Genomic DNA, 26,856 nt, shown 5'->3' with positions numbered 1-26,856 from the left:
TCATCCAAAACAAACACCGCATCTTAAATTAGAACTTCAACTGAAACTTTCAACTTTTTCCTCCAAAAAAAAAAAAAAACGAACAAAAAAAATCTAGCATACAAGACTACACAAGATAAGAAAGCTATAAAGAAAATGAATTTCGCCAACAAGTGCTCTTAGGGCACTTTTGAAGGTGCTATTTATGAATATATTTCACATTACATGCAACAGTTTGACTACAGACACTTATTATGTGATGACTTCCAATTCATTGAGTGAATATATTTCTCAGAAAGACAAGTTAGGAAAGGTGGAGCAGATTTTCAGATACTACAAATCCAGGAGTGGGGTAAAAACTCCAATCATGGATCAACAGCTCCTACATGACTAAATCATCAAGAACAAACAAGTGACTGTTAACAAAAGAAAACTAGAGATATCTTCCTAGCTAAAGAACCTACCACAGCTGGCCCATGTCATTCTCATGCACATAGTATGATATGACTTACTTTGCATAAAAAGGTGCTATTAAAGTACAATTTCCCAAAGCTAAAACATTGTTTAGAATGTGCCGTAAACATCAAGGTTCTTCCATGAGAAGTACCTGCACCAAAATTAAAGCCTAAACAAATACCTGAAACTGTTAATATTGAAAACACCCAAATCACATACAACATCAGACTTCTTAGTGAAAAGCACATTAAAGAATAAAGTCAGAGACTCCATTTCCCAATAATTCAAATCCCCCTGTGAACTTCGGAATATATAAAGGGATAATTTATTGGATATTTTCAACATTTTGCATTTTACAAAAAAAAAGCATCTTTTATTGTTCATTCACCAAACACATTTTCCAGGAAAAAACAGTATAAACAAAAGCAGTTTGCAAAAATAAAATTTCAAACCAAAAATAGCCTTAATATTGGTAGACTCAAATAAAATAAATAGAAGGCAAAATGATTGAAAAGTGCATTAGAACAAAGTTGAAACATAAGAATATTGAAGTGATAAAAAAAAAGACATCTATTAAATTCTGGGTATCTGAGGCACATGGCCTCCCTTCCTATTGCTATTTGGATTAGGTTGGATGCCCATCTTAAAATTAAACATGGATAGCATACATCTGTCCATAAAGGAGAAAAGAAAAGGAAAGTCACTGAGAAAATTTACACATCAAAAACAAAGACGACATATAAAGACGATGATGTCTATCATATCATTACGGTGCTTAAACACAAAAATTAGAGATGAAGATAGCAATGTCAACAGCTGCAACAATAGAACTTCACCAGCATTAAAACCAATACTGTTCTACTAAAAGCAAAACAACAAATATTTGTATACACAAAATAATAGGCATATGCATCAGAAAAAAGTTGAAACATAAGAACTCTTAAATGGTGAAAAAAACCAAAAGAAAAACAGATGATAAATTAGGGGTATCTTTGCCACATAAATATAAAAAGGGCCTCTCAAACAAATGCTAATCAGTTTAGGGTGGATGCCTACAATTGGGGGTACTATCCCCATTCATTAGTACCCTGGTGAAAGACCTATTAAGCCTACAATGCAAAAATTCATGTCACAGATAGATCCAGTATGACTACATGTGAAGTTCATGTCAAGTGATAGGTCCATTGTCCTCATACATGAGGGGGAGTAATGAATTGGTCATAAAAAGAAATCCCACATGTATCAAATTGCAGTATCTTAGGCTGATAAACACAACAATGGCCTCTCCACCTATTGCCAATTCATTTTAGGATGGATGTCCGTCTTAACAATTAACAAGAACTAACCACTGTATTATGACATATTCCAACGCACAAAATCAAAAAACCTTCTGCTTAGCTGAGCCTTTCATAAAATTGAAAACACATCAAGAAACTCACCAAATATCACGAAAGAGCTCTCCATGGCCATCCCAGGTCTGGAATAGAACACCAATGCGCCTACTTAGAATGAACCTAACTCGATAATCAGGATCATGAGCATGGAAAGCAGCTTTTCAATCATTGTCTGAAGATGGTTACAGATCAGAAAAAATGCCCCATATAGTGGCATGTGGAGAAAGAACAAGGAACTGAATCAGTTCGTTCTATTTAAATAATTTTCGAAAAGGACAAATATTCGTGATGTCCTAAAACCAAGAGACATGATGAAAACTAGAACTACAAAAAACTGAAAAACGAATTGAAACTACTCCTAAAATTACATGTGTCCAGGAAGTAGAATACTTTAGAGGCATGTTTATATGTCTTGACTTTAAATTACTAAATGCGATTTCCTTTTAAATAAAATAGCCTCCTGAATGCCTAATTAAAGTGATTCAAAACGTTTCTCATCTAGAAGAGGTGCCTTCACAGTGCTAATGACCTACAAGTTCTTAGATTTTCCACATCATATAAGTATACAAAATCATATCAGCACTATTTTTTTTAAATCTACGCCTAATATATTATTTAGTCGGTGCATGAACTTCTCTGTCCAATCTGAAAGAGAAACATGAGAGGCACTATAGGGGGAAGGATCAAAAATAATCACCTGGCCAACCTCAGGACTGAGTAAAACAAAATTGCATATGCAGTCAATTAGCTTAACACGACCAAACCAGTTAAGAAGATCAAATTCTGCAACTTTGCCAACCAGCTCCCCAAGATACACCAAGGACTGCAATAAAAAATATCAAGCCAAAACACAATGGTTGGGAACAAATCTCCAGGTCAATCTCGTCATCATCATAGCATAAGAATATATTATGTTTTGCAACAAAGAGGTCCAATCTTTGAATAAAAAATTTCAGATAGGAAGTTGGAAACTGTGTCAAAGCAGCATGCCACTTGAAGAGAGCACATTGCTATAATCAGCGGTTATGACACTAGAAAAGGTGAAGAAAGCAGGTTGAAATCAAAATTCAATACCTTTCCAAAACAATTTTCACCCAACCTGAGAACTTACAAGTTTTCATATCACCTGATCTAAACTTAATTTTATTCTTCTTAACTGAAAACTCCCCACTCACCCCTAAAATCCATAAAATGATGATTCCCGTTTTAAGCAACTGATGGTGAGAAAAAGTTTAAAATTCTATAAAATTTCACCTTTTAAGGCTTCTAGCCATCTATAATACTATTTTTCTTTCAGCAGAAACCAACCACTCTCTTAATGCATCAAATGACAGCTATTGCTAGGCTTACCACAATAGATGCGGCAATATGTGCAGCAGGCAGATTGGATCATTTCAGGTTTCACTTCCAGTTTGCTCCAGGTTGTTAAGGTTTCAATTTATAATCTTTTCAAATTAATTTGGATTGGCTTTTACATTTACTGATTTGTTAGCAAATAGAAATCAAATTCAAGTCCAGCTCGATCTTGATTTTAGGTTGCCATAGTCCAAGATCAGTTTGGTTTAAAACCAGCTTAAGATATCTAAAACTCAATATTCATTAACCAATGAAGAAAACTGTGGCAAATTTGACCCAAATCACACAGGCTGCAGTATTCAAATTGTGGATGTATTATATCTAGAGGAAAACTAGAAATTCACCTGAAAACCCAATCTCTTACAAAGATAAACAATCATCTTTCTTTTCAAATCAAGCATATAAAACCAATAACAAAGAATAAACAAGAAAGGCAAAATAACATTATAAAGTACCTGTTTAGCTTCTCTTTCTTCCAAAGCTACGACACCATGTTTATCCTTTTCAACGTCCAAAGAAAGAAGGGTATCAAGCAAAAACCAATAGCAGCTAGAATGTTAAAACAATCAAGCTTCTGACTAACTTGCACTCTGATCCTGTTATCTATTAAATTGACCTAAAGTAAGAAAAAAAATGTTAGACAGAACAGTGGAAAAGTTGAAAAAGAAACAAACCCTACTAAAATGGCATGAGCATTAAACAGGCTGCTATGGTTTCTATTACAAATACTTCTACAGAAATCCTTATTAATTCGACATAATCATCGGCAAGACATTTTTCATACCAGATCTGTCAGCTTTGAAGAATATAATGAGGGAAGGCGCCGACAAAGATTGCACAAAATAACCTCATACACCTGAATTCATTGAAAACTGTAATTATAAAAAAAAGTGGGGGATAAAAGCAGTTAAATGCAGATAACGCAGCAGGAAACATATAAAGCATAATACTATTACATTCATACCTTAAAGTCAAGTTCTTTTCCCAGGAGGTTCGATAGGACATCCCAAGTCTTATCGTGCAGAACCAAGAAAAACTTGAGATTAGCGATACCATACCCAACTTCCACTTCACTGCAGAGAAAGATCCACCAGACGGAGTTTTCCCACTAGATGTCTGAATAGTCATATCTTGCCATCCTCATCTACATCCAACTCCATGTCCATGATCCTACTCTTATTGCTATCCGCATGGTTAGAAATCCGTATAGAAGAATCAGATCCAGAAGAATCTGATGCCAATAACTCAGACCTAAGGTTGGTTATACTTTCAGTATATTCATCATACAGTTCAGTAAAAGCCTTCAGAAGCTTCTGCAGGGATTGCTTTACAGCATCATAAAGTACAACATCCAGGGCATCGCCATCTCTCCTTTGGGTGAAAAGGGGACCAAGAACAAAGGTTTTAAATGAAACAACAATAGCGCTTTTTTGGTTAAAGCTGGAAGTAAAGCCCAAAAATCCGAGAGATCTGGAGTCATTTTTGTTTTCTTGAATTACATTAACAGCATAGTTCAGCAATTCTAACAAAAACTGGCCCAATTTTGAGAGAAATGATGAAACTTCTTCTCTATTCCTGGTATAAACAATCCATGTAACTTAATGAATAAACAATCCGTTAACAAAAACATTTGTTTAGACCACTGAACTGCAAATAAAAAATAAAAAAAAGGCATGAACTTGTGAAGAAATGCCACAGCCAAACTCGCCATAATCAGTCTAGTCAAATTCTATTTAAAAGTTGTTTTCGTTTTACAGACATAAACATGTCTGCAACCATAAAATCTACACTCTAATAGAGTGAAACCGCAAACAGCAGGGCACCTTCCATGGAGAAAACATAGAAAGAGAACAAAGAAAAATTTAAAGGAACAGAATCAGGGAAATTGACAAAATTATTCAGTCGCCAGAATAACCTACAGATAGGAGTGGTTAGCATCAAAGTATTAACTCACATCAACCATCTCAATAGAAGAAAATTAAAAATAAATTGGTTGTCTCCACGGTATAAAAGGTCAAACTAAAATGTTCGCTGGAGAAAACACAAGTTTCACAAAAATTCGCCCCAAGTAAAATTAAGATTTTGCCAAACTGCAACAAAGTGGGAAATTGCTTACTTGTTCATATATCAAGATTTCTATTTATAGGGATCAAAGGTCAAAGTTCAACAACTTCTGGGCCTCATATGTACGAAAGTTCCAATAATTTGAGGCCTTCTCATTTGGTGAAACTGGACACTAGTTGCCGGAAGATTAGATGACATTTTTAGTCATAGGCAGTAGACTCAAGTTTTTGGCACTATGTAGGACAATGTTCTAGAACTTTAAGGAATGCATTCAAGAATCTAAGATTTAAGAACGGCTTAATTCGAAGCATGAAATAGTAGTGAGACCATAGAGATCAAAGATAAAGAAGAATGAGAACAATTAGAGAAATAAAAAAATAAAAAATAAAAAAAAATGGATGAGTTATAACCGAGAAGGCAACCATGCCCTCAAGGAAACAAATAACTTCTAATTTGATTAACCAGAGGCCAACTGAACAAAAACAAGAGATTGAAACTAAGAGAAGCTCTTGAAAAATTCCTTGACTTACAAGTACTTAGACTCCTAATAAGAAATTATATACTACATGATATTCTTAGAAACTCCTAGAAACACTAAACTAAATTACCAAACTACCTTCCAGAGTTTTAATTGTGTCCCGCCTACAAAATAATTTTAATTGCCTGAACTAGCATTGCATCAATTAAGATTCACTGAAACTGCTTATTTTTTCCATGAGAAAGTATTAATAAGTCCCCCTGCAATCTTGTCAGGCTACCATGGACTTAGGACAGTCCACCACTAACATTGTAATCAAACATTGTTTTGAAATAGCACAGTCCACAATATATGTTGTGCTGAAATTTGATTATTAATTAAAATATAAAAGCATGCATGAGTCAAACGTGCTGCTAGGTTGAAGGCCCTTTGATATTATACAAAGCAACCACTTAACCTAAAGGCTTATGATACTAGAGAAAGACCAAGAATAGGTTTTACTTTCTGCAACACAACATGCAATAATAAGTTACTCCAACATCATGGATGCATTGTGAACAAATAAAAAAGAAGGAAAGCAAATCTGATAAAGACAAGTCTTGAGAAAATAATACAAACCTCGAAAAATATAATCCATAAATGAAATTGCATAGTAGAGCACATATGAAGAAGATATCAGACAAAGGCTTCTTTTCAAACTTGAGATCTGCTAAAAGTCCCAAAATACAGGACTCCATTTCTTGCATAAGCGACTCTCTGAATTGTCGAGGAAGACGTAAACTTTGATGAAAATGAAATGAGGAAACCTGAAATTTTATCAAATTAACAAAACCAATAAATCATATAAACCTGAATAAGAAGAATGCTTTTGAAAATAACAGCCCATAACCTGAATAATTGAATCCAAATCAATATTTGCAAGAACTTCAATAGAGCATTCAAAATTTTCAAGCTGCTTTTCGTGATCATATTCGTCAGCCTATATACATGATCCAAATAAGATTTATCAGAAAAAACAACATATAGTATAAGATTCATAAATCAAGTCACAACAAGGAATGTCAACATCATAACATACCTTGATCCAATCATCTGCAACCTCAATAACATCCACAAAAGACTGTAACAGGTGAATTTCTTTGTAACACTGGGTAAAAGGTTCACACCCAGCACAAAGAGCATAAACTGCTGCTGGTAACAATAATACCAAGCGCTCATTTAGTAAGGAAGGTTCCTGCATTCCATAAATAAAGAAAAATTTAAGGTTAAAATAACAGTTTATACTGCTGCAAATGAATAGCTTATAAGGTGACAAACTAACCACAAATAAGAATATAAATCTGATTATATATTCGTTGTAACAAGCCATATATATATACACACAACCACCAAAAAGTTCCTCGTAAAATAAACTTCTCAGTTCAAAATTTCTAGCAAGGACAGACTTGAAAATAGATTGCACCGAACTAAATTGCGGTTCAAACTACAGAGAACCAACTTGTAGTTGAACTCTTAATGGAACATTGCATAACCCCAAAAAAGACTAGAGTGCATAAAACTTGAGCACCATTCAAAAACCAACTTGTAATAGAACTCTAAAGATAGACAATTTGCATAACCCTAAAAAGGATCTAATGGAAGTAGGAAAAAATGGCCTGCAGCAATAAATACATTTCAAGAAAAAAAGGCCTATGGGAATTCCCCAAAACATCCAGGCTATTATGTCTACTGAAAACTAGCTTCAGGAGGGTGAAACAAAACAAAAATCACTCACCTAATAAACCAAAGAAAGTCGCAAGCAGTAATGGAAAATGACCAAGGGTATTAGTGCTTCCACTTCCAAGTAGCAATATGCTTAAAAGATGGCTCAGCCACACAAGATCAAGAAATTTAACTTTAGAGCAACTTCAGATAATAGAATGGTATTTCTCCTAACTCCTAAAAATGAAGATTCTCAGAGAAGAGACTCGACAACAAATCTAGAAATCACCGCCACCACATTAAATAATAATTAATCTTGATTGATTGCCAACAGCCAAAAAGGAAAGATAGCTCCTTCTCTCGAAAAAGAAATGTTTCCAACTCTAATCTTGACCTAAAACAGAAATGTTACATTTGGTTCACTAAATGGATTAGAGTGAGAATGGAGTAGTCATTCGATGAAAATATAGCAGAAAGGGAATAGATGTTACATATCATTGAATGGAATACAGGAAGAATATTGTTAAGATGTTTGATTGGTTAAGATGTTAATAAACAAGGAATAGACATAAAAGAATTGTTCTACCCTTCAATTTAATAATAACATTTTACTAATAAAAATTAAAATCATTATACAATTTTTAACAAAACATTGTAAATTTATGTAAATTATATGTTTACAGATTCTATATTCAGCAGAATAGCATATTTTTAAACTAATTTGTGAGGGTTTTTTACCACAAGTTGAGATTGATATTTCTCGGTTTCTTTCTTCTTTTCTGCTTGTATTAATGCTTAAAAGCTTAAAAAAAAAATTCATTGCATCTGTCATGGTTCAATATTTGAATCAACTTATAGCAGAACAACGGATCAAATGCTTGAGAAATGAAGAAAAATCTAGACAAAGAACAGTAGAAAGATAAACAAAGAAAAATAATAATAGGATAAGAAAATATGATATAATTGGGAATACATAAAATATGTGAAGGTAAAATTGTCCTAAAGGAGACTTATTCCTTGTCACCCAAAACAGTCATTCATATGGGAGATCTCAGAATCTCTATTCCTTTCAACCAAACTTTTACATAACTGTTCATCACAGAATAAGTAATGAAATAGCCATTCCTCCAAACCAAGCATGGAGTAAATAAGAAACAAACACATGAACAGTAGTCTGAAAGTTCTACCTTCTATGCTAACTCTAAGGGGGAATAACTAAAATAAAAAATCATGCCAAATAAAGGACAGAAGTGGTATAGGAATCAAGAGAAACATACATTCCAGCTAAGAGAGCCCAAAGTTGCTCTTAGAAGATACTTCCGTAGATGTAAAATGTCCCTCAGGTCACCCTGCAAAAATCAGATGGCTCACTCCCCATTCATATCATGCACACACAAAACTGACATACCAGCTTGAATTTAAAATAAAAAGGTGATCAGTTCTAGTTTATTCAACCAAATTAACAAGATATTTCCAAAATTCTTCTATTTGCTTGTTTCTTTTCAAAAGAGAGCTATGGAGATAAATTATTATATCTAAAATTTTAAGAAACTCTAATGCATGCTATTGGAGCGAAAACCAACTAGCAGGTACATTGTATCAAAAAATATACACAAGATACATGAAAAATAACACACAAATATCCCAAGCAGCGCATAGAGACAGTGAAAGCAATTGTGAGGTAACAATTCAAAATCCAAAAGGAACCAGTTAGAGCCACTTGCCTGAGATCCCTTCCGAGAAAAATAACAAGCAATGAAGTACAGAGTACACCTGGAAAGACATAAATGCCAGACAATTAGATAAAAGAATAACATCAAACGTAGACTTGAAATGAGGTTCCATCAAAAAGAGAAGTGGAGAAAGCAAGGACAAGATTTTCAAGTATCAACTGGGGTTTTTAATCAGTCCCTTAATCAGCAATTCAGCAGTTCAGCTTTCTGGCTTGCACATAAAGACTCACATTTAGTAGCCATATTCTATTTTACTTGATGTTTTAATTGACAAATGATGACCTTTATATCCATTACATGCGGTTGTATACAGCCAGATGCAGTAGAAACAGCTAATGAAAACTAAATATAGACAAATAAGCATACATCTTAACTATATCCAACTTTTTTCAGTTGAAATTCAATATTTAGTTCCCTCCATTCAAAATTTTCCTTAACTTGTACTCCATCAGTATACCTTCTTTAAATAATACCATATGTTATGAAGAACTTTCACAAAGAAAATTGCCTAAATAAACCTTTTTAGAACCGTTGAGCGAGAACTTATTTACCTTTTCATTAAAGACTCCTAATGACAAATATTTTCGTCAGGTCAAAAGCAAAGAGAGCTTACAGGGAAGGCATTCCTTTAAATAATCGAAGATCCCATGCGTCATGAGGCACAACACATGTGTTTGACAAATCCTAACAACAAAATCACGAGCAAACCAAATAAAAACATTTAAATGAGAGAATACCAGATTAATTTAGGAAGTTTTAATTAAATAAAATACAGCACCCTCTTACTAACTAATAGGCCACTGGTATGTAGAATAGCACTCACATTTGAAATAATGCTCCCAAGGAGAGCCAGTGCAGCATCTACCTGCATGAATACACAAGTTAATATCCTAGCAGAAGCTTAAACAGCAAGTAAATCACAAAACATGGTTTCAAAAGCTAGCAACTGGTTTTTTGGGACATAATCCTTCTAGAATTTTTAAAAAATAAAAAGTATTCCTCGACACAAATCTCTTCCTTCAAGCATATAATTTAATTTTGAAATTAAAGGACTAGACGGATTTGATGGCCTTTTTATCTAAAAAGGAAATTCGACATGACATATAAAAATTCAACATAATTCTAGTTCAAATCTCCTAGGAAACTAAACAAGACCAAAACTTAGTGAAAACCCCCAATAAAATATCTATTTAGCACAAAGCAAGTTCTCCAACTACTTGTAAATGCTGACTGAAACAAGATTATTTAGCATTATGATATTATGAACACATGACATAGCCAATAATTACATTGTAAAATTTAGGACTTTAGAGAAGTTTCATATACAAGTAAATCTAATAATTTTGATATTCCTATGTTATTTTTTAGTCTTTGCCAAGCTGCCTAAAAAGCAACCCTATAGCTAAGGAGGATCGCACTGGTAGAGAGATAAAGACTAGAGAAAAGCTTTTGAAAAACAAGAGAGTTTCTCAAAACATAAAGCTGATAATTGGTAGAAATAAAAATGACACTCTAATTTATTTGTTTATATAATGAAGTACACATTATTCATATTAATTTCTATTAAAACAAAATTAGCTACATGCATTATTATTCACATTATTTTCTATTAAAAGAACAATAGCTAAATATGATAAGATTTGCCTATAAACATTCAATGAATGGTTAAGACTATAAATATTATGAAATTATTATGATGAGAAATTTTGTTAATTACAATAAAATTCAATTAACCATCTGATCATAAGCAAAGACACAAAAAAAGGATTATAATACATGCAAAAAATTATTATGATGATAATTTACATGCAAAGAATTACTACACTATTTATCATCCCCCTTTCCCTCTCAAATTTTCTTCTATATCTTCAAAGCATTCTCTACCACTGCTTGCTCACTTATTCTTTCCCCTCAACCCTTTTATCTTAAAAAACAAATAAGAACGGAACTGAAATAATTAAAGAGAACATTCAAACCACCCCCACCCTTTCTCCTGTTCTCTTATCTGTTTCAAGTTCCAACTCTCCAGGCATCCTTCTAATTTTTCTTTCGCCTTCACATAACAAACCAGCCACCTGACCCAACAAACCACCCTTCTCATGCTCAACCTCAGCTTAACCCTCAACCGGCATCACTTGGAACTGATTGCCAACTGGTGGCTATGAATGCCATAAATCTCTCTCCACCGAGCCCCAGAATCACATTTTGAAAATTTTAAGGGAACATTGGTATATTTTAAGTCAATACTTGTCATTTACCTTGAATTGGTTCTCTTTTTCTTTTTTTTTTCTTTTTTTTGTATTTTATTTATTGAGGCTTAAATTTGGTGATTTGTTATAGAAATTGGGATTCTCTCTTTGGGATAGGTTCATCGCATTCACAGAGCAGTTATATGATTAATGGTGGCAGATGGTAGCAAAACCCTTAAATACTGGCTGTTTCCCCATATCACAGCCACTTTTAGATCCCTAGAAGGCACCCACACAGCAAGACGGACTGCAGAACAGATAACTTGCAACTTAAGCAAGGCAGGAAACTTAATCTCAGGATTAGATCCTATCATTTCAAGAGTTGACCAGACCTAAGTAAACATCTTGGATTCTAGAAACTTGCCTCCAAAATATAAAGATGAAGTAACCATTTCCCAGCTGCATAAACCCTAATTAGCGACTATCAATTCTAGAACATTTTATACTGCTCCAAAATAAGAATGCCCACTCTCACCTCAATCATTATAAATATACATACAAAACTCCAAAAATGATAATGAAATACATAGAAATGAATGACCATATCACTTGATAATTTCAACTGTTTTGCCTTTCAATTTTGATTTCAAGTTCAACTGTTACAAAGATTCCTCGATATCAATATGTTATAGCAGGCTCACAGGAAACTTAAATTTCTCTAACAAAAAGAAATCATAATGCATTGGAAAGCTCTTTCTCCAAACAAATTTCAGTGCATATTGAGGAGAACAAAAGATTAAAACTACTTATCAAAATAAGTACAAGAGGGAAAGGCATAAGAGAACTTACCACTGGAGTTATGTTGCTAAATGCTGGTAATCCATGCATAAGATGGCTCCATATTAGTTGCCAACCACAATCAAACTGCAGTTTTTGTCAAATACCAAGTCAAAACAGCTAAAAGAGAGAACTCGTCCAAAGCAAAGATATAATTAAGAAATCAGTCAACTACTATTTGAAGATCTGTCATATGCTAGCCATCTATTACAGCTGCAGTTATTTTGGTTCTTTATATAGTATCTGTTTCTTCATTTGGTGCACTGTGTAGTTAGATAAGACAGATTTTCTTTGTTCCTTATTGTAATGGTTAATATAAATCCCCATACTTAAGGGATTGATTCTAAATTTAGGTTCCAAACCTAATGGCCTCTCCAGGTTATTTGTACACTTACATCAAATAAACACAAAGCATTGTTTCTATCGCTACTTCCACATGGTATCAGAGCAAGCACTACCCTATCATAGTTCCCCCTGTGATAGGTGTCTTATATGTACTATACAAAGTCCATATTGCATGTAACGTCCATTATGCCTACATGGGATGTCCATTATGCCTACAATTATTCAGAATCAAGCCTCTTCTAGTACTTTGATCATAGCGTAGTATTAATGCATTAAGAAGAAGAATAAGTCAAATGTAAATGCAATTTTTTAATAATATGGACTAATTAATTAATGTGCATTGTACAATAGTAGTTCCTATATAGAAAGTCAGAAAATATTCAGCTATATCTCTCTGGTGATGTTCTTTTCAATCATTTTGATATTTTCTTACTTTTATAGTGGTTCCATTAGATAATTCTAAACATTGACAATGTTAGCATAAACCATTTAAGGCTAATCTTGACAAGCTCTACTATTATGAAAACTGCAGCATGAAAAACTCAAATTATATATATAACTCATGGCAGATGAAAACAGCACATATTTGTGGGAAAACTCCTCTAGTTCAGCTTTTCAAAAATCTTAAATTCAAGAAACAAATTCTATTTGAGACATAACCAGCCACAAAAAGATAGTCTTAGTTAAGCTCTACAACTCCAAATGCATGTTACTTTGAGGCAGCAAAACCCAATTCAATGCCTACAACCTATTAAGTATCCAACCTAATACTGATTAACAATAGATGAAATCTAACCTGAATTTAAAACCATAACAATACTAATTGTAAACAACATGAAACAACACACCTTACCACTCCCCGCCTACGACCTAATACCAAGGAACAAGCAATTCTAATGAATGGGGAACAAATAAAGGCCAAGAAAACAAAAACGAGGTAACAACCATTAAACATCCAACCAAAATCAAAGCCTACTAGCAAGGTTAAAAAGCCGGACTTAGATATAACGTAACATCTAATTTTGAACTTGAAATATGTGAGATAACAGTAACACCAACTAACACAAACAAGCCACAGGGCCAGGAGTAGACACCAAAATCCAATATATAAGCCAACCTAAAATTATGTGTATCTGTTTTTTTAATACATCAATAAGCGAAACATGCATATGTCAAATTACAGAAAACTATCCCAAAAGAAAGAGTACTAAGAAAAATGTACCTCTTTTGAGGTAAGAGATGACCTCAGTGAAATCTCCACTTGAGCATTTGAAGGCAGCTCCATCAATGAGAGTTCCTGCAGACTCCTTTAATGCATGTAACAACAATTTTAAGCTCAAAGGAAAAGTTGAATCTTAAATCCAAGAGACATTAATAAATCAACCATTGAATATGACAATTTTGAAGACAATAATAAACAGAATCAATAAAAAAAAAGCGAACAACAATTCCAAATTTTATAGTCAAAAGGGTGTACCGCAAAGTCCATAGTAAACCATCATATGCATGCTCCACATTTGCATCATTCAAGATTCTGTAGCATAAACATGTTAGTCCAACAAAAACAATTAACAATAATAAGGGCAAGGTTATATTTCACAAGAATTAAGAGAATACAAGAAAAAACAGCAAATTATATCCTGAAGATTGTAGTAATCTATGAATATCAACCAGAAAATTCCTAAATAGGCATGCATACACCTGAACATGGAAGGCTTTAGCTTATCTCAATGTGAAAGGTTTTTTTTTTTTTTTTTTTTTTGTACTTGAGAATTTTGAGATATACAATAGGTGGTAGCCTCTCCCAACCCAAAAACTCCACCCCCTCCATCTTAGAATATGAACCTGGGACCTTCAAGATGGAGTCCAATAAATAGGGTGTAACCTCCACGACAACATGGAATGTTTTGCATAATGATGAAATAACATGAGGCAAGTCCAATAAATAATATAATAATGTTGTGCACAGAAGTTTCAGAAATTTTCAAGTGCATGCATCCCTATGCACATGAATACATAAATGCAAGCATTAACTTGATCGTGCTTGTATGCCTGTATTGCACCTGTTATGACAATAATGCGAGTAAATTTTCCCAATGTTCCGGACTACTTTCAAGGATCAGTAACAATGATAAGGAAACCACATGAAGGCACAACTTTTTCATGTATCAATATGCACCCAAAAAGAAAGGGACGTCAAAAAAGCTACCCAAACAATTAAGATAAGGTTTACAAAAAATTGTCTGATTATACCTTTCAAAGCTTGCACAAATGCCTTCAAACCAGTAGATAAAAAGATCCTTACTGATGCGAGTGTAGTAATTACGAATGAGATAACAAAATGTCACATTCCTGCAGTAACACCCATGCAGCTCAACTTAACAAAAATGATTACATAGAAAACAGAATAAGAGGAACTTCCAGCACCATTGAGAAGATAAGCATAAGCTAGCAATTCATAGAGATTTAGCAAAAATATTGACCATGACCATATCGAGAATAATTAGATATGATTGTAACCCATATTTTACAAACATAAAACTAATATTATTATTGTTTTGGGTTTAATTTATTTATAATATAATTATCATTTATGTTTGATTCTTTTACATCTAAAAATAAGCAATATGCTTATTTTTTGTTCGTTTAAATTTGTTTATTTATTGTTCATGAACAAAATTGTTAATTATTCATGAACGTGGTCATTTAATGTTCAGGAACAAGTTCATTTAATTTAGAAAAATGAAATGAACAAACAAAATTTTAAATGAACGACCACAAACTGAAGACAAACGAGCCTAAAAATAAACAAATGAACATGAACAAAGGTAGGTTCGTTCAAGCTCAGTTCATTTACCTCCCTACTAAAAAGAAATGGCATAGAATAAAACAAGCTCAGAAAGGCTTCACTGGGATAACATGTGATACATTGGAGATATAACATGGAACTTAACAAAGGAAGAGTAATCAAATAGTAAATCACTCAATATGTGGTATAAAAGTACTTCTTTTCCTGGTTAAACATACCATAACCATTTTCCTTTTACAAGCTCCTCCTTCAAACGGGCAGCTGTACTCTCTCTTTTAACACGTTTTTCATTTGATGTTGCTCTGCTTGTAGTTGCACATGCCTATCATATCACATTAAGAAAGACTAAGCCATTAAATTTTAAAGAATTCGACCACTAAAACTGCCAATTTCAACAAATAATTAGTCAAATTTATATGAACACCACCCGAACTCAAAAATCAAATGCACAATTCAACACAAGATATGCAGCAAATTGAAATTATTATATCAAAACATAGAGACTTTTAAGAGTGTAGCACAGCATTAATTCTAGTAAAAAAAATAGCTATTAGATACTAGGCATGAGAACAGAATACCCGATACAATACAAGTGCTGCAAGCTCCACCAAATGTTGCTGAGAACTACTCAAGGTTCCAAACTTATCATCCTTGGTTCCATCTCTCCTAAAGTTTCTTGTATGAAAATCCATAAAAAACGAAGCAACAGGCAGTAAAAAAAAGGGGAGGTGGGGCAGAATAGGAATAGGATAAAAATTAAAAACACTCACCATGAAGTACCAGGAATTGAAGAATTGCTTTGATCTAGTTCTTTAGATATGACATCCAAGAGTTGTTCAACCAATAAACTTCCCTCAGTTACACCTCTAACTAAATTTAGTTGTAACCTTGCATAAAGAACAAGCGCATCCTATAGAATTAAAAAAATACATAAGATATAACCCATAAATTCAAGTTTAACTTAAAAATTGGAATAAGTGTTAACCTTAAGACCCTTATCATGTGTCATCAACCAACAACGAAAAACAAATTGCTGTACTGCATTATGGATCTCTAAGGACTGACAACTCAAATTTGGACCATCCTTTAACAAGTATGTATTAATACACTCAATTAGCTTGCGAGAAACTTTTCCCTCATCCCTGAACATGTGCAGCAAGGGAAAGCAGAAGCTATTAGATCACTTTCAGCAATCGCTACAGAGAATGATTAAAAGCAGCAGAAGAAGGCAAAATAAAAATGAAAGCATGCAGGTCCCAACAATGGTATACCTTATATAAGAAAATATCTTAACAAACCCCTTCACGATGTCTTCCCTAAGGTGATCTGGGAAATCTCCAGCAGGATTTTCTAGAAGAGAATGAAGGGCTAGGATGCTGCGAAAGATCTCCTCTTTCTGACTATATTGGGTGTTATTTTTCTCTGTCAATGTTGTTGCCACCTTTTCCAAGTAGAAAACCATAAGACCTGGCCAAAAAGTCTTGAAATAAAATTGAGAAGACTAAACAGTTCCAAACAAGGATTGCCAGCATAAAAACAGGAAAAGATATGTGCCTGCAAATGCAATATAAACAGTATTAAACTCACCAGAGTAAACGTTCTTCCTCATATGAAATCGATACTCTTTGACCAGCAAAAGGTGTCGTAATATAATCCCATATTCAGATTGAAAGCTTGGAACATTGTTTATCACATCCAGTATGTGACTAAAAAGTGTTTTAACCACAGACAACAATGGATACACATTTCCTGAAAGAAAAATGTATGATGTATCAATATGAGCTTTGATGATACGTGAAAGCACAAATTACTGGGAACCTGCACAAGCCTTTTAGCTAGTCTACCAATGTGGACTTTCAAAATTACGAAGTAGCATGGGCTTTAACAGCTGAAGTCCTAGGACTAACTTTTGAACTTTGTTTTCAGTGGCTACTAGCTATTTGAAAAGTAATTTTACAATTTTCTACTTTTGGTTGAGATGGCCATGTATTAATCGGCTGGCATTAACAAGAAGGATTTTACTCACCAAGAAATCCCCTAGAGTCTATTAACCTGGCTGAAAACCACAACCCTGCAGTTAAGGTAAAGGAAACCAAGACTACCCAGCTATCGATAACACAAAGATGCAACTAAATATTTTTATCTTATATAAATCATAAGGAACCAAGCAAATCAGTCACTAACCAGGAAACTTAGTATCTTCTGCACGTTGAATGGCAGTTCGAAGAGTTTTTGCAAAAATTAACTTAGGTGGTCGCCGCTTGCTTGTTGATATCTCCAATGATACACACTGTGTAAGCAACTTAATAAGAAATGGCCATGTTTCCGCTGCAGATAACAATATAACCAATGTCAATTCCATTCGGATGATGTTTTAATAAAACACCTAAAGAATGCATGCCAAAGTTACAAGCAAACAAACAGACATCGATCTTACACTGAGGAATCTCGTTTGGTTTAAGTTTTGCAGTATTCTGTCCTATAACTTTACAAAATCCGATAGATCTTTCTCCCTCTAACCACATAGTCAGCAACTTTATTCCGTCCTGAAAATGCAAAATAATAATAATAATAATAATAAACGAAAAGAATTTCAGTTAGTTATCGAGTAAACACATAAACAACAATATAAGCACATTGTTTAAAAATCCAAATGTTTCTACTATTCTTTTTCAGTGTCAAAATAAAAATAGGAGACCGAATTTCTTTGATCATCTCTTAGAAAATGTGAGAAATAATTTCATTTTTAGTTCCATGTAATATGTAAGAAAGTATTAAAAAAGAAATCCTGAAGGTAATACCATTGTCATTTTTGAGTCGTTAAATCAAGAAAACCTTAAATAGTATTTTCATTACTTTTGTTTTGATTGTTTAGGCACGAAAATTGGAGCTTCGAAAATAAACAGTACATTCAATGGTCACCAAAACCGAAAGGAAAGGAAATAGAAACAAAATTCCAATCCGATTGTATTCGGGAGAAGAAAGTAGAGAGTGAAAGGGTTTTACTTCGCGGGCTTTAGCTTTATCGGAGGACAGCTTAGATACGATCTCTTGAACATCACTGGAAGTAACCATGGCCGCCGTCGGGAAGAGGCTTCAGAACTAACAGTATATACATGAACAGGAAAATGGAGGGAGTGAGCAGTGTTTGGAAAAGTAACGAGTTGAAAAGTGTTATTTTATTTGTATTTCCGGGAAACAAGGGTTTTCTTGACAATGAGGGGGCGGGTGGGTTTAAAACCCAGTGTGTTATATTTTGTTTCAATAAAGGCTCGTCTACCAATATTTTTGGTTAAACTATAGATTTAGTCGCTCGTAAATGTTTAGATTAGGTTTCGGTTTTTAAACTTTAAAAGGTTACAACATCAGCTCTAATTTCTTATTCCCTAGTTGTTATTCTATTGTATTTTAGTTGTTTTATTTAAAAATTTTAATATTTCAAAATTGAATGCATACTATTTACTTAAATAAAATATTAATTTTATCATTCGATTAAAGTTTTATTTTAATATAATATTTATAGAATTGTATCTTAATTGTATAGTACATATTTTATTATATCTATTAATTGTATATATTGATAATGTTATTTATTGAGTTTGTGACACAAATTAACTCAATATCAACTCAAGATTAACAACTATGCAATAGTAAACAATTATAGCATATTTAATACTCTTAATATGATATATTTACATGTTTAAATTTTATTTTACTCACAATTTAATATATTTTTATTTTAATATTATATATATTTCGCGTGTTAATATAAATTAATTTTAAACTATTGTTTCATTATTTATTATTAGTTATTTTAAAATTAGCATCTATTTTGTAGAGAGATAGAGAGACAGGGGGAGGGGGAGGGGGAGGGGGAGAGAAACCATGCATTATTGTTCAAAAGGTATTTTAGCAAAATATCTATTATTAATTTGTTTAATTACAATTCAGTATCCCAGTCACTTCCCATGATAATTAGTATTAGAAGTATCAGAGAAGAGAAAGAAAATAAATAAATAAATAAATAAATAAAATTTTAAAAAAAGAATAGGAATTAGTTTTACAAATTGACCTAAAATGCTCAAATGAAATAATGATATAATGTATCATGTTAGTTTCTTATACCTTTAATGACAATTAATGACTTAGTGAATAAAATGGAACAATTTGATAACATCAACAAGTTATCGTAACTTAAAAAAAATCGATGACCAAAATTAATTTAAACAATTTGTAAGTAAAACAATAATAAAATAAAAAATAATAATAGGGTGACCCATTAAAACGACATCACAACCCATTAAATAACAACGACTACAAATAGGGTCTAATCTAGGGGTGCTAGCAAGGGCCCCCGTCCCCCTAAAATTAAAATTTAATTTTTATTTTAGCCCTTTAAAAATTTAAATTAATAAAGATAAAATTGTACTTTCTCTCAAAATAATAAAATTTTAATTTAATCATTTATAAATTACATTTTTACTATTGTAAAAATTATAATTTAATTTTGGCCCCTTAAATTTTTCTTTTTTTTGCTTTGCCCCTGACTATAACACATTGTTGTTTTGGCGGCAATATTGCATCTTTATATATACACATTACATAGATGTGTTACTATACAGGCATAATTTAGAGGCAAATATTAGATAAACGTTGCTAATGCATCACATTAGGATCCGATGTTATTTTTTCCACCCTAAAAATTATTTAATGATGCTTTATCATAAACGCCACAGTAGATTTTAACATATGGTGACAATAGTTTAGATTAGAGGTGTGCATGGGTCGGGCCACCCAGCCCGGCCCGAAGGCCCACCAAAATGTGGTAGGGTTTGGGCAAAAATATAGTCTCGAAAAATGGGCTTGGGGAAAAAAAGCCCGTTTAAAAAATGGGCCGAGCCTCAAGTAAGGCATTTTTGGCCCGGGGCCGGCCCGGCCTGAATTCACTAAATGAAAAAAAAAATTATTTTTTAATGTTATTTTCTTCCTATTTTGCGACTATTTCACTATTATGTTGCTACTATTTTGTTATTGTTTGGATATTATATAAAACTTATTTTATTGTTAATTTTTTTATTATTTTAAAGACATTTGCTAATTTTATTATTATTTTAGAGGCATTTACTTGTTAAATTGCATCTATTTTAGTGTTATTTAAGTATAAATGTTTTTTTAAATTTATTTTCAATTTGTTGAGAAATATTTATTTTAATGTTTTTAGTATTTTTGATAGTTTATATATATTTTAAAATTATATAAAAATAATATAAAAATTAATATGGGCAGGCCGGGTCAGGCTCGAATTTTAACATTTTTATTCGGGCTGGGCTTGACAAAATTTTAGGCCCATTTTTTTTTGGTCAGGCCGGGCCTGAGCCTAATAAACGGGCCTAAATTTTTAGTTGGGCCCGGCCCGACCCGGCCCATGCACACCTCTAGTTTAGATTCAATAAAAACACTCAAGAAGATAGGGAAAAAAAGAAAAGAAAAATCTTAACTTGAGATTTCTATTATCTTCTTCAAGAGTCAATATGCTTATATACACTTTCACAAATGTATATATAAAATTACATTTTTACTATCGTAAAAATGATAATTTAATTTTGCCCTCTAAAATATTTTTGACTTCACCCTTGCACATAATAACAAATAACGAACTCTAACCATATAAACTAATAGCTAAGATAACAACTTGACTATTGTAACAGCTGACAACAACTCATTACTAACAACAATCACAAAAAAAGGCCGCTAACTGCATTTTTAGCCGCGTTAATCACAAAAAAAGGTCACTAATTGTTTAGCTTTTAAAGGAAGCTTCCCGTAGTACTTGGGAATTGTGTTTTTCATAAAAGAAATTTCTAAATAAATAGATTTTCTTTCTTTTCGTTTTTAATTTAATTAATTAAGCAACGATTTAGGTTTAAACATCGCAAAATCTTTAAGTTATAACAATATGGCTCATTTAATTAATAAATAATTTAACAAATAAGATGGTGACCAAAATGCCACCGTTGTATTTGTGGCATTTTCTTTAAATGCCTCTAAAGGCATGATTAGGTGCCAATAATTTGATTCCCTAGTTTCATTTTTCTGTCGAAGTTGAAGTCCCTAGAAAAAACTCTCCCTCCATCCTTTCGGTCGTCGGTTCTTGAAGTTGTCCGTCCACCAACTGTTGTTTTCGTTCGTGCATATGTTATAGATCTACTTATGAGTTGGGTCAGGTTCATACAAGTATTTAGATTAAATTGTCAAACTTGAACTTAACTCGACAATAAAAGGGATTTATTTTTTATCCAAGCTCGATCTAAATCAAGAAAAGTAAACTCGAGCTCGACTTGGCCCACACACGTTTAAATTTTTTATTAAATTTTTATTTAAAAGTAAATTTAAATATATATATAATACACTAGATGCATTAAAAATACTAAAATAAACAATTTTAACACATTAAAAATAGGATTTGGCCACTAAATTATACATGTTTTGTCAAAATGACATTTTTTTTTTTAGCCTTTTTTTGCTATCAACCTTTTTTTTTTTTGCGAATTCTTTTTCTAGCAATTTTGATGAAAGCACTGTTAAAAAAAATAACGAGGATGATGTGAAATATTTTTAATGAGATATAATTCATTACTTAGATAATCTAATAAGATAATTACATGTAAAAAATAATAAAATAAATCATACATGAAATTAAAAAATAACTCATAATTAAAGAACATAAACATAATTATCTAAAAAAATGTTTCAAAATAAATGCATACGTTTGTTTATAAAGAGGTTTCATGTAACACCCCCTACCCGTATCTGTCGCCGGAAAAGAGTACGAGGCATTACCGAGAAGCACGAAACACTTACAGATAATTTAAATACATTTTCATAACAATTTGTTTCGATTTCATACTATTTCATATTTAAGCTTTATTCACTAAAGTATTTGAAATATCGTCTTTATGCAAATAGCACACATAAGGTACATAATTCTATAATTATGAATGAACACATTTATCAAACATATTCCATATTTTTATATATATCATAGTTTCATATTTCCATGTATCAATTACCATCACTTCCTCGTATTTCAGACAAATACGTGTAATAATTCATAAATATGCAATTCATTAACTCTTCCTACCAATTACGATTTAAATTGCCAAATCACTTATTGAGTCCAATTTTAATGTTCACTAAAATTTATCATAAAAATTTTGATGTACGTATTCATCAATAAATTTCATGTACAAATATCATCATCTTACATTTCCACATACATTTGCTTTCCACATTTATGAATTCAAATAGCATATACAATACATACCAATGTATTTCAAGTACATTTTCATGATATTTAATTTTGAACTCAGATTATTTCATACTAGAAGTTTTCTCATTAACTCATTTGGAGTACCAATTCATACGGATAATACACTCAAGGCGTAAAAATATATAATCACAAATGAATTCATCCATCAACCAAGTTTTATGCTCATGTCTCATCAACTCATATTTCCTTGTGTCACATAATTCCATGTAATACTTACCAAACTTCTTCAAATTAGTGAACATCTTACGAAATTGAGTACTTCGTTTTTTTTCAATGCTATGGTTCAACTATGGTCTTACACATCTTTACATAATGATGCCATAGCCCAGCTATGGTCTTACACGTAATCACATATCTCACTTGTAACATTCCGAAATAGGGCCTAAACGGAATAGTGGTTGCGAAACCACAAATCCGAGGTAGAAAAAATTTTATTTTATTATTATTTTGAGGTTCATGGTATGATTACATGATTGTGCAAAAATTTCGTGATAAAATTCTATGCATAAAGTGCTTAAGTTGAGGTTAGGGACTAAATCGAATAATTTGCAAAACTTGCATTCTAGAAGTTTTTAGTATGAAATTATTTTGGAATATTAATTAGGAGATCTTAAATGGTAATTTGACCAATTTTAAGTTCATGGACAAAATTAGGACATCGAAGGAATTTTTGAAAGTTTAGTAAGGAGGGGTATTTTGGTCATTTGGTTATTAACATTAATAAAAAGGTAAAAAGATGATAAAATTGTATCATCTTCTTCAAGTTACCAGCCAAACCTTACCTCTCTCCATAGCTGGGGTTTCTTCAACTTTCAAGCTTTATAGTAAGTGATTCCAAACCCCGTTTTTAATGATCTTTACGTTTTTTAAGTCCCGGTAGCTCGATAAAGCTTATGCTAGCAATAATTTAAGTTAGGAATCAAATTTGGAAAAATACCCATAGGTGAAATTTGTGTATTTTGATGTTTTATGATGGAATATGAGACTTTAAATTATGTTAGACAACTTGTGCTACTTGGTTTTAAGTGAAAACGAGTAAAAAGGCTTAATCGGTAAAAATACCTAATAGTCATAAGTACATGTTAGTGTGTGAATTTGATGTTGTCATAGAAGGGAAAAATGATCAGTATGTCATAAAACATAAGAAAATAGGATGAAGTTTAATTTACGAGCCTTAGGGCAAAAGTGAAAATATGTGAAAGTTTAGGGGCAAAAATGTGATTTTGCCAAAGTTTGAGTAAAGGGTTGTTTTGATAAATGTTGATATTAAATAAGCTAAATTTTCTATTATAGATCAAGAAGAGCGAAATTCGGGAGTAGATCGGGGAAAAGAAAAAGTAAAGGACTAAATTGTAAACTTTAGTCACATTTTGTATCGAGGTAAGTTTACAGTAAATAAATGCAATATTATTTTATTTTACATTATTATTGTCAATTTCCAGCATTTATATATTTATGTTATGAAAATATTTAAAGTCGAATTTAAGGTGAAGTGACAGAGGAAAAGTGTTAGAAAGCCCCGGTTGAACCCTAGGAATGTTAGGATATTAGGGTTGACAGGACAGAACATAAATGAGCCATGTAAGTCCATATTAGAAATATGGCTTTGGAGACAGGATTGAGCCATGTAAGTCCATATTATATATGGCATTGGAGACAGGAATAATTCATGTAAGTCCATGTCAAAGACATGGCATTGGCAGGGTATTGATAGACAGGAATGACCCTAGTATCCTTAGTATTCCGAGTGGTTCAACGGGTCAGAATACGAGTTAAATTACAGTGAATTAACAGCAAAGGAAAAATAGATTATATTTATGAAAAAGGAAAGGTCAGGTAAGAAAGAAGGTAAGGGAATAAAGAAGAAGATAGAAATTGAGAAGTAAAGAAATTTATGATGTTAGATGATATTATGCATAATTATCCATTATGTTGAATGTTGTGATTTATTTGCTTGTAAGCTTACTAAGCCTAGTGCTTAATCTCTTTATTTTCTTCTTCTTATATTAAATTAAAGCTTATTATGTCTATTTTCTTATGGAATAAGAAAAACAGGTAAAGGTATTATATTATATGATATATCTGAGTTTTAGTAAACAGGGTCAGAGCGATTTTTGGATCCCCTGTTTCAACTTTGGAAATTCACCATAAATTGTACAAAACTAATTAGAAGGTTTACTTTATATGGTTATAATCCTTGTTGAGTCTAGTTTTAAGAGAAACAAACAGCTTAGTGATATGAATTTTGTACAGGAAGAAACATGGTTCGTAGCAAGAAGAGGTTAGTGCAGTCGAGTTTTGAAACAAGGGAAACTTTAACTAATAAACTGTACTAATTGGCCAAGTCAAAAATCTATGAAAAAAATTAGTAGATAGATATATGAGTCTAGTTTCAGGAAAATTTTACGGATCTTAATTTTGAGTTTTGGAACTCAAGATATGAATTTTTAGGCGACTACGACGCAGAATGGCAGCACATTCCGAAAAGCTTAAATAAACAATTTAAAACTATTTAAGTGATAGATTAAGTTTAGTAATGCCTCGTGCTCGATTCTGGCAACAGTCTCGGGTAAGGAGTATTACATTTATTGGTATCAGAGCAGGTTTAGTCGGTTCTCGGAACAGTTAGTGTGAGAAAAAGTCTAGCTATACATGCCATACTTGTATTTTGATAGTGTGACGACTCCTGACAATTTTTTTTAATAAACATTTTGTTTTATAGTAATGGATCCCGGGCGAGCTGGTGATGATGATGTAGAAAGTAATGCGCCTGCTTCCACAGAAGGGGCAGCGCCATCTGAGAATAGGCCAGTAATAGTTGATCAGGGAGAAGTGACTCGAGAAGCTCTCTTTCGAGCTTTGAATGATTTGTTTGCCGAGTTCGTTCGTACGAATCCGGCAGTTAGACCTCCACCCCCTCATGATTCTCAGGCTACCCATGCAGCTCAAGCTTCCCCAGTCACAGGTACAGTGGTAAGAGAAAAGCCACCAGTTGATAGAATCAGGAAACAAGGGGCAGAAGAGTTCCGAGCAACAAAAGATGATGATGCAGAAATAGCAGAATTTTGGTTAGAAAATACTATCAGAGTCTTTGACGAATTATCTTGTACACCCGAGGAGTGTATGAAATGTGTAGTATCACTTCTTAGAGACTCAGCCTACTACTGGTGGAAGACACTTGTATCAGTTGTACCGAAAGAGAGGGTCACTTGGGATTTCTTTCAGGAAGAATTTCGTAAAAAGTACATCAGTCAGAGGTTTATTGACCAGAAAAGAAAGGAATTCCTGGAATTGAAACAAGGCAATATGACGGTGACCTATTATGAGCGTGAATTTGTCAAGCTCAGTAAATATGCTCAAGAATGTGTGTCCACAGAGGCTATCATGTGTAAAAGGTTTGAGGATGGGTTAAATGATGATATCCGACTGTCAGTGGGTGTCCTAGAAATAAAAGAGTTCGTTATTTTAGTTGAGAGAGCCTGTAAGGCAGAGGAGCTATTAAAAAGAAAAGGCAAAGTTGAGACAGAGACACAAGATACAAAGAAGAGACAGATGAGCAGATCATTTCAGGCTACATCCAAGAGGCCCAAAGAGTTTTCTTCCAGATCTAGCTTTTCGGCAGGGCAATCTAGTCAGAATAGAGGTAGCAGATTTAAGGATCCGAAGGCTCAGACCACCTCGACTACGAGTGTAGGTAATGCCAGACAGGGTAGATCAGGGTGTCCACGGTGTGGTAGACTTCATTATGGTCCTTGTCGGGCAGGCGAAAATGTTTGCTATAAATGTGGTGCTCCAGATCATTTTGTACGAGAATGTCCAGAAGTGGCTAGCTGAGAGGTAACACAGAGTACTAGATTCGGAAATGCTCCTACTAAAGGCAAATCACCGAGGCAACTAGGAGTAGGAGCAAGTAACAGAGGTACCTCTAGAGATTCAGCTGTGAGACCAGATGTTAGAGCCCCTGCAAGGACTTATGCTATTCGTGCACGCGAAGAGGCATCCTCCCCCGATGTGATTACGAGTACATTTTCTCTACATGATATTAATGTCATTGCTCTGATTGATCCGGGTTCGACTCATTCTTATGTTTGTATGAAATTGATGCCTAGTATAAGTATGCCTATAGAATCTACAAAATTTGTGATTAAAGTATCGAATCCATTAGGCAAGCATGTATTAGTAGAT

The 26,856-nt window shown here is 33.0% G+C and overlaps 1 protein-coding gene and 1 long non-coding RNA gene across 3 annotated transcripts; both read right to left on the bottom strand.

The window, feature by feature from the left end:
* Positions 1-1,679: 1,679 nt before the first annotated feature.
* On the bottom strand, positions 1,680-4,240 carry LOC121206228 (uncharacterized). 2 transcript variants are annotated; one of them, XR_005901284.1, is made up of 5 exons: positions 4,150-4,240; positions 3,970-4,041; positions 3,641-3,801; positions 2,527-2,652; positions 1,680-1,949 (listed from the first exon to the last, which is right to left on the bottom strand). It is a non-coding gene; the product is annotated as an uncharacterized lncRNA (long non-coding RNA). The 2 variants fall into 2 exon arrangements; XR_005901283.1 differs by lacking the exon at positions 1,680-1,949 and adding an exon at positions 1,972-2,001.
* A 69-nt stretch (positions 4,241-4,309) lies between these two features.
* Positions 4,310-18,580, bottom strand: LOC121206048 (serine/threonine-protein kinase ATM). Its single transcript, XM_041076225.1, has 21 exons — positions 18,348-18,580; positions 17,779-17,887; positions 17,526-17,669; positions 16,929-17,090; positions 16,613-16,808; positions 16,327-16,483; positions 16,112-16,251; positions 15,920-16,007; positions 15,560-15,663; positions 14,786-14,884; positions 14,010-14,066; positions 13,755-13,839; positions 12,200-12,274; positions 9,985-10,026; positions 9,775-9,845; positions 9,153-9,201; positions 8,706-8,777; positions 6,806-6,961; positions 6,617-6,706; positions 6,346-6,533; positions 4,310-4,760 (listed from the first exon to the last, which is right to left on the bottom strand). Exons 1-21 carry the CDS (start codon positions 18,414-18,416, stop codon positions 4,310-4,312), a joined length of 2,604 nt encoding a protein of 867 aa, XP_040932159.1. The 5' UTR covers positions 18,417-18,580.
* Between the last annotated feature and the right edge of the window lie 8,276 nt (positions 18,581-26,856).

This window comes from Gossypium hirsutum, chromosome A09, assembly GCF_007990345.1.
Source record: "Gossypium hirsutum isolate 1008001.06 chromosome A09, Gossypium_hirsutum_v2.1, whole genome shotgun sequence".
Classification (NCBI taxonomy): Eukaryota; Viridiplantae; Streptophyta; class Magnoliopsida; order Malvales; family Malvaceae; genus Gossypium; species Gossypium hirsutum.
The sequence above is the reverse complement of the archived record's forward strand: the minus strand, read 5'-3'. Positions and strand labels throughout refer to the sequence as shown.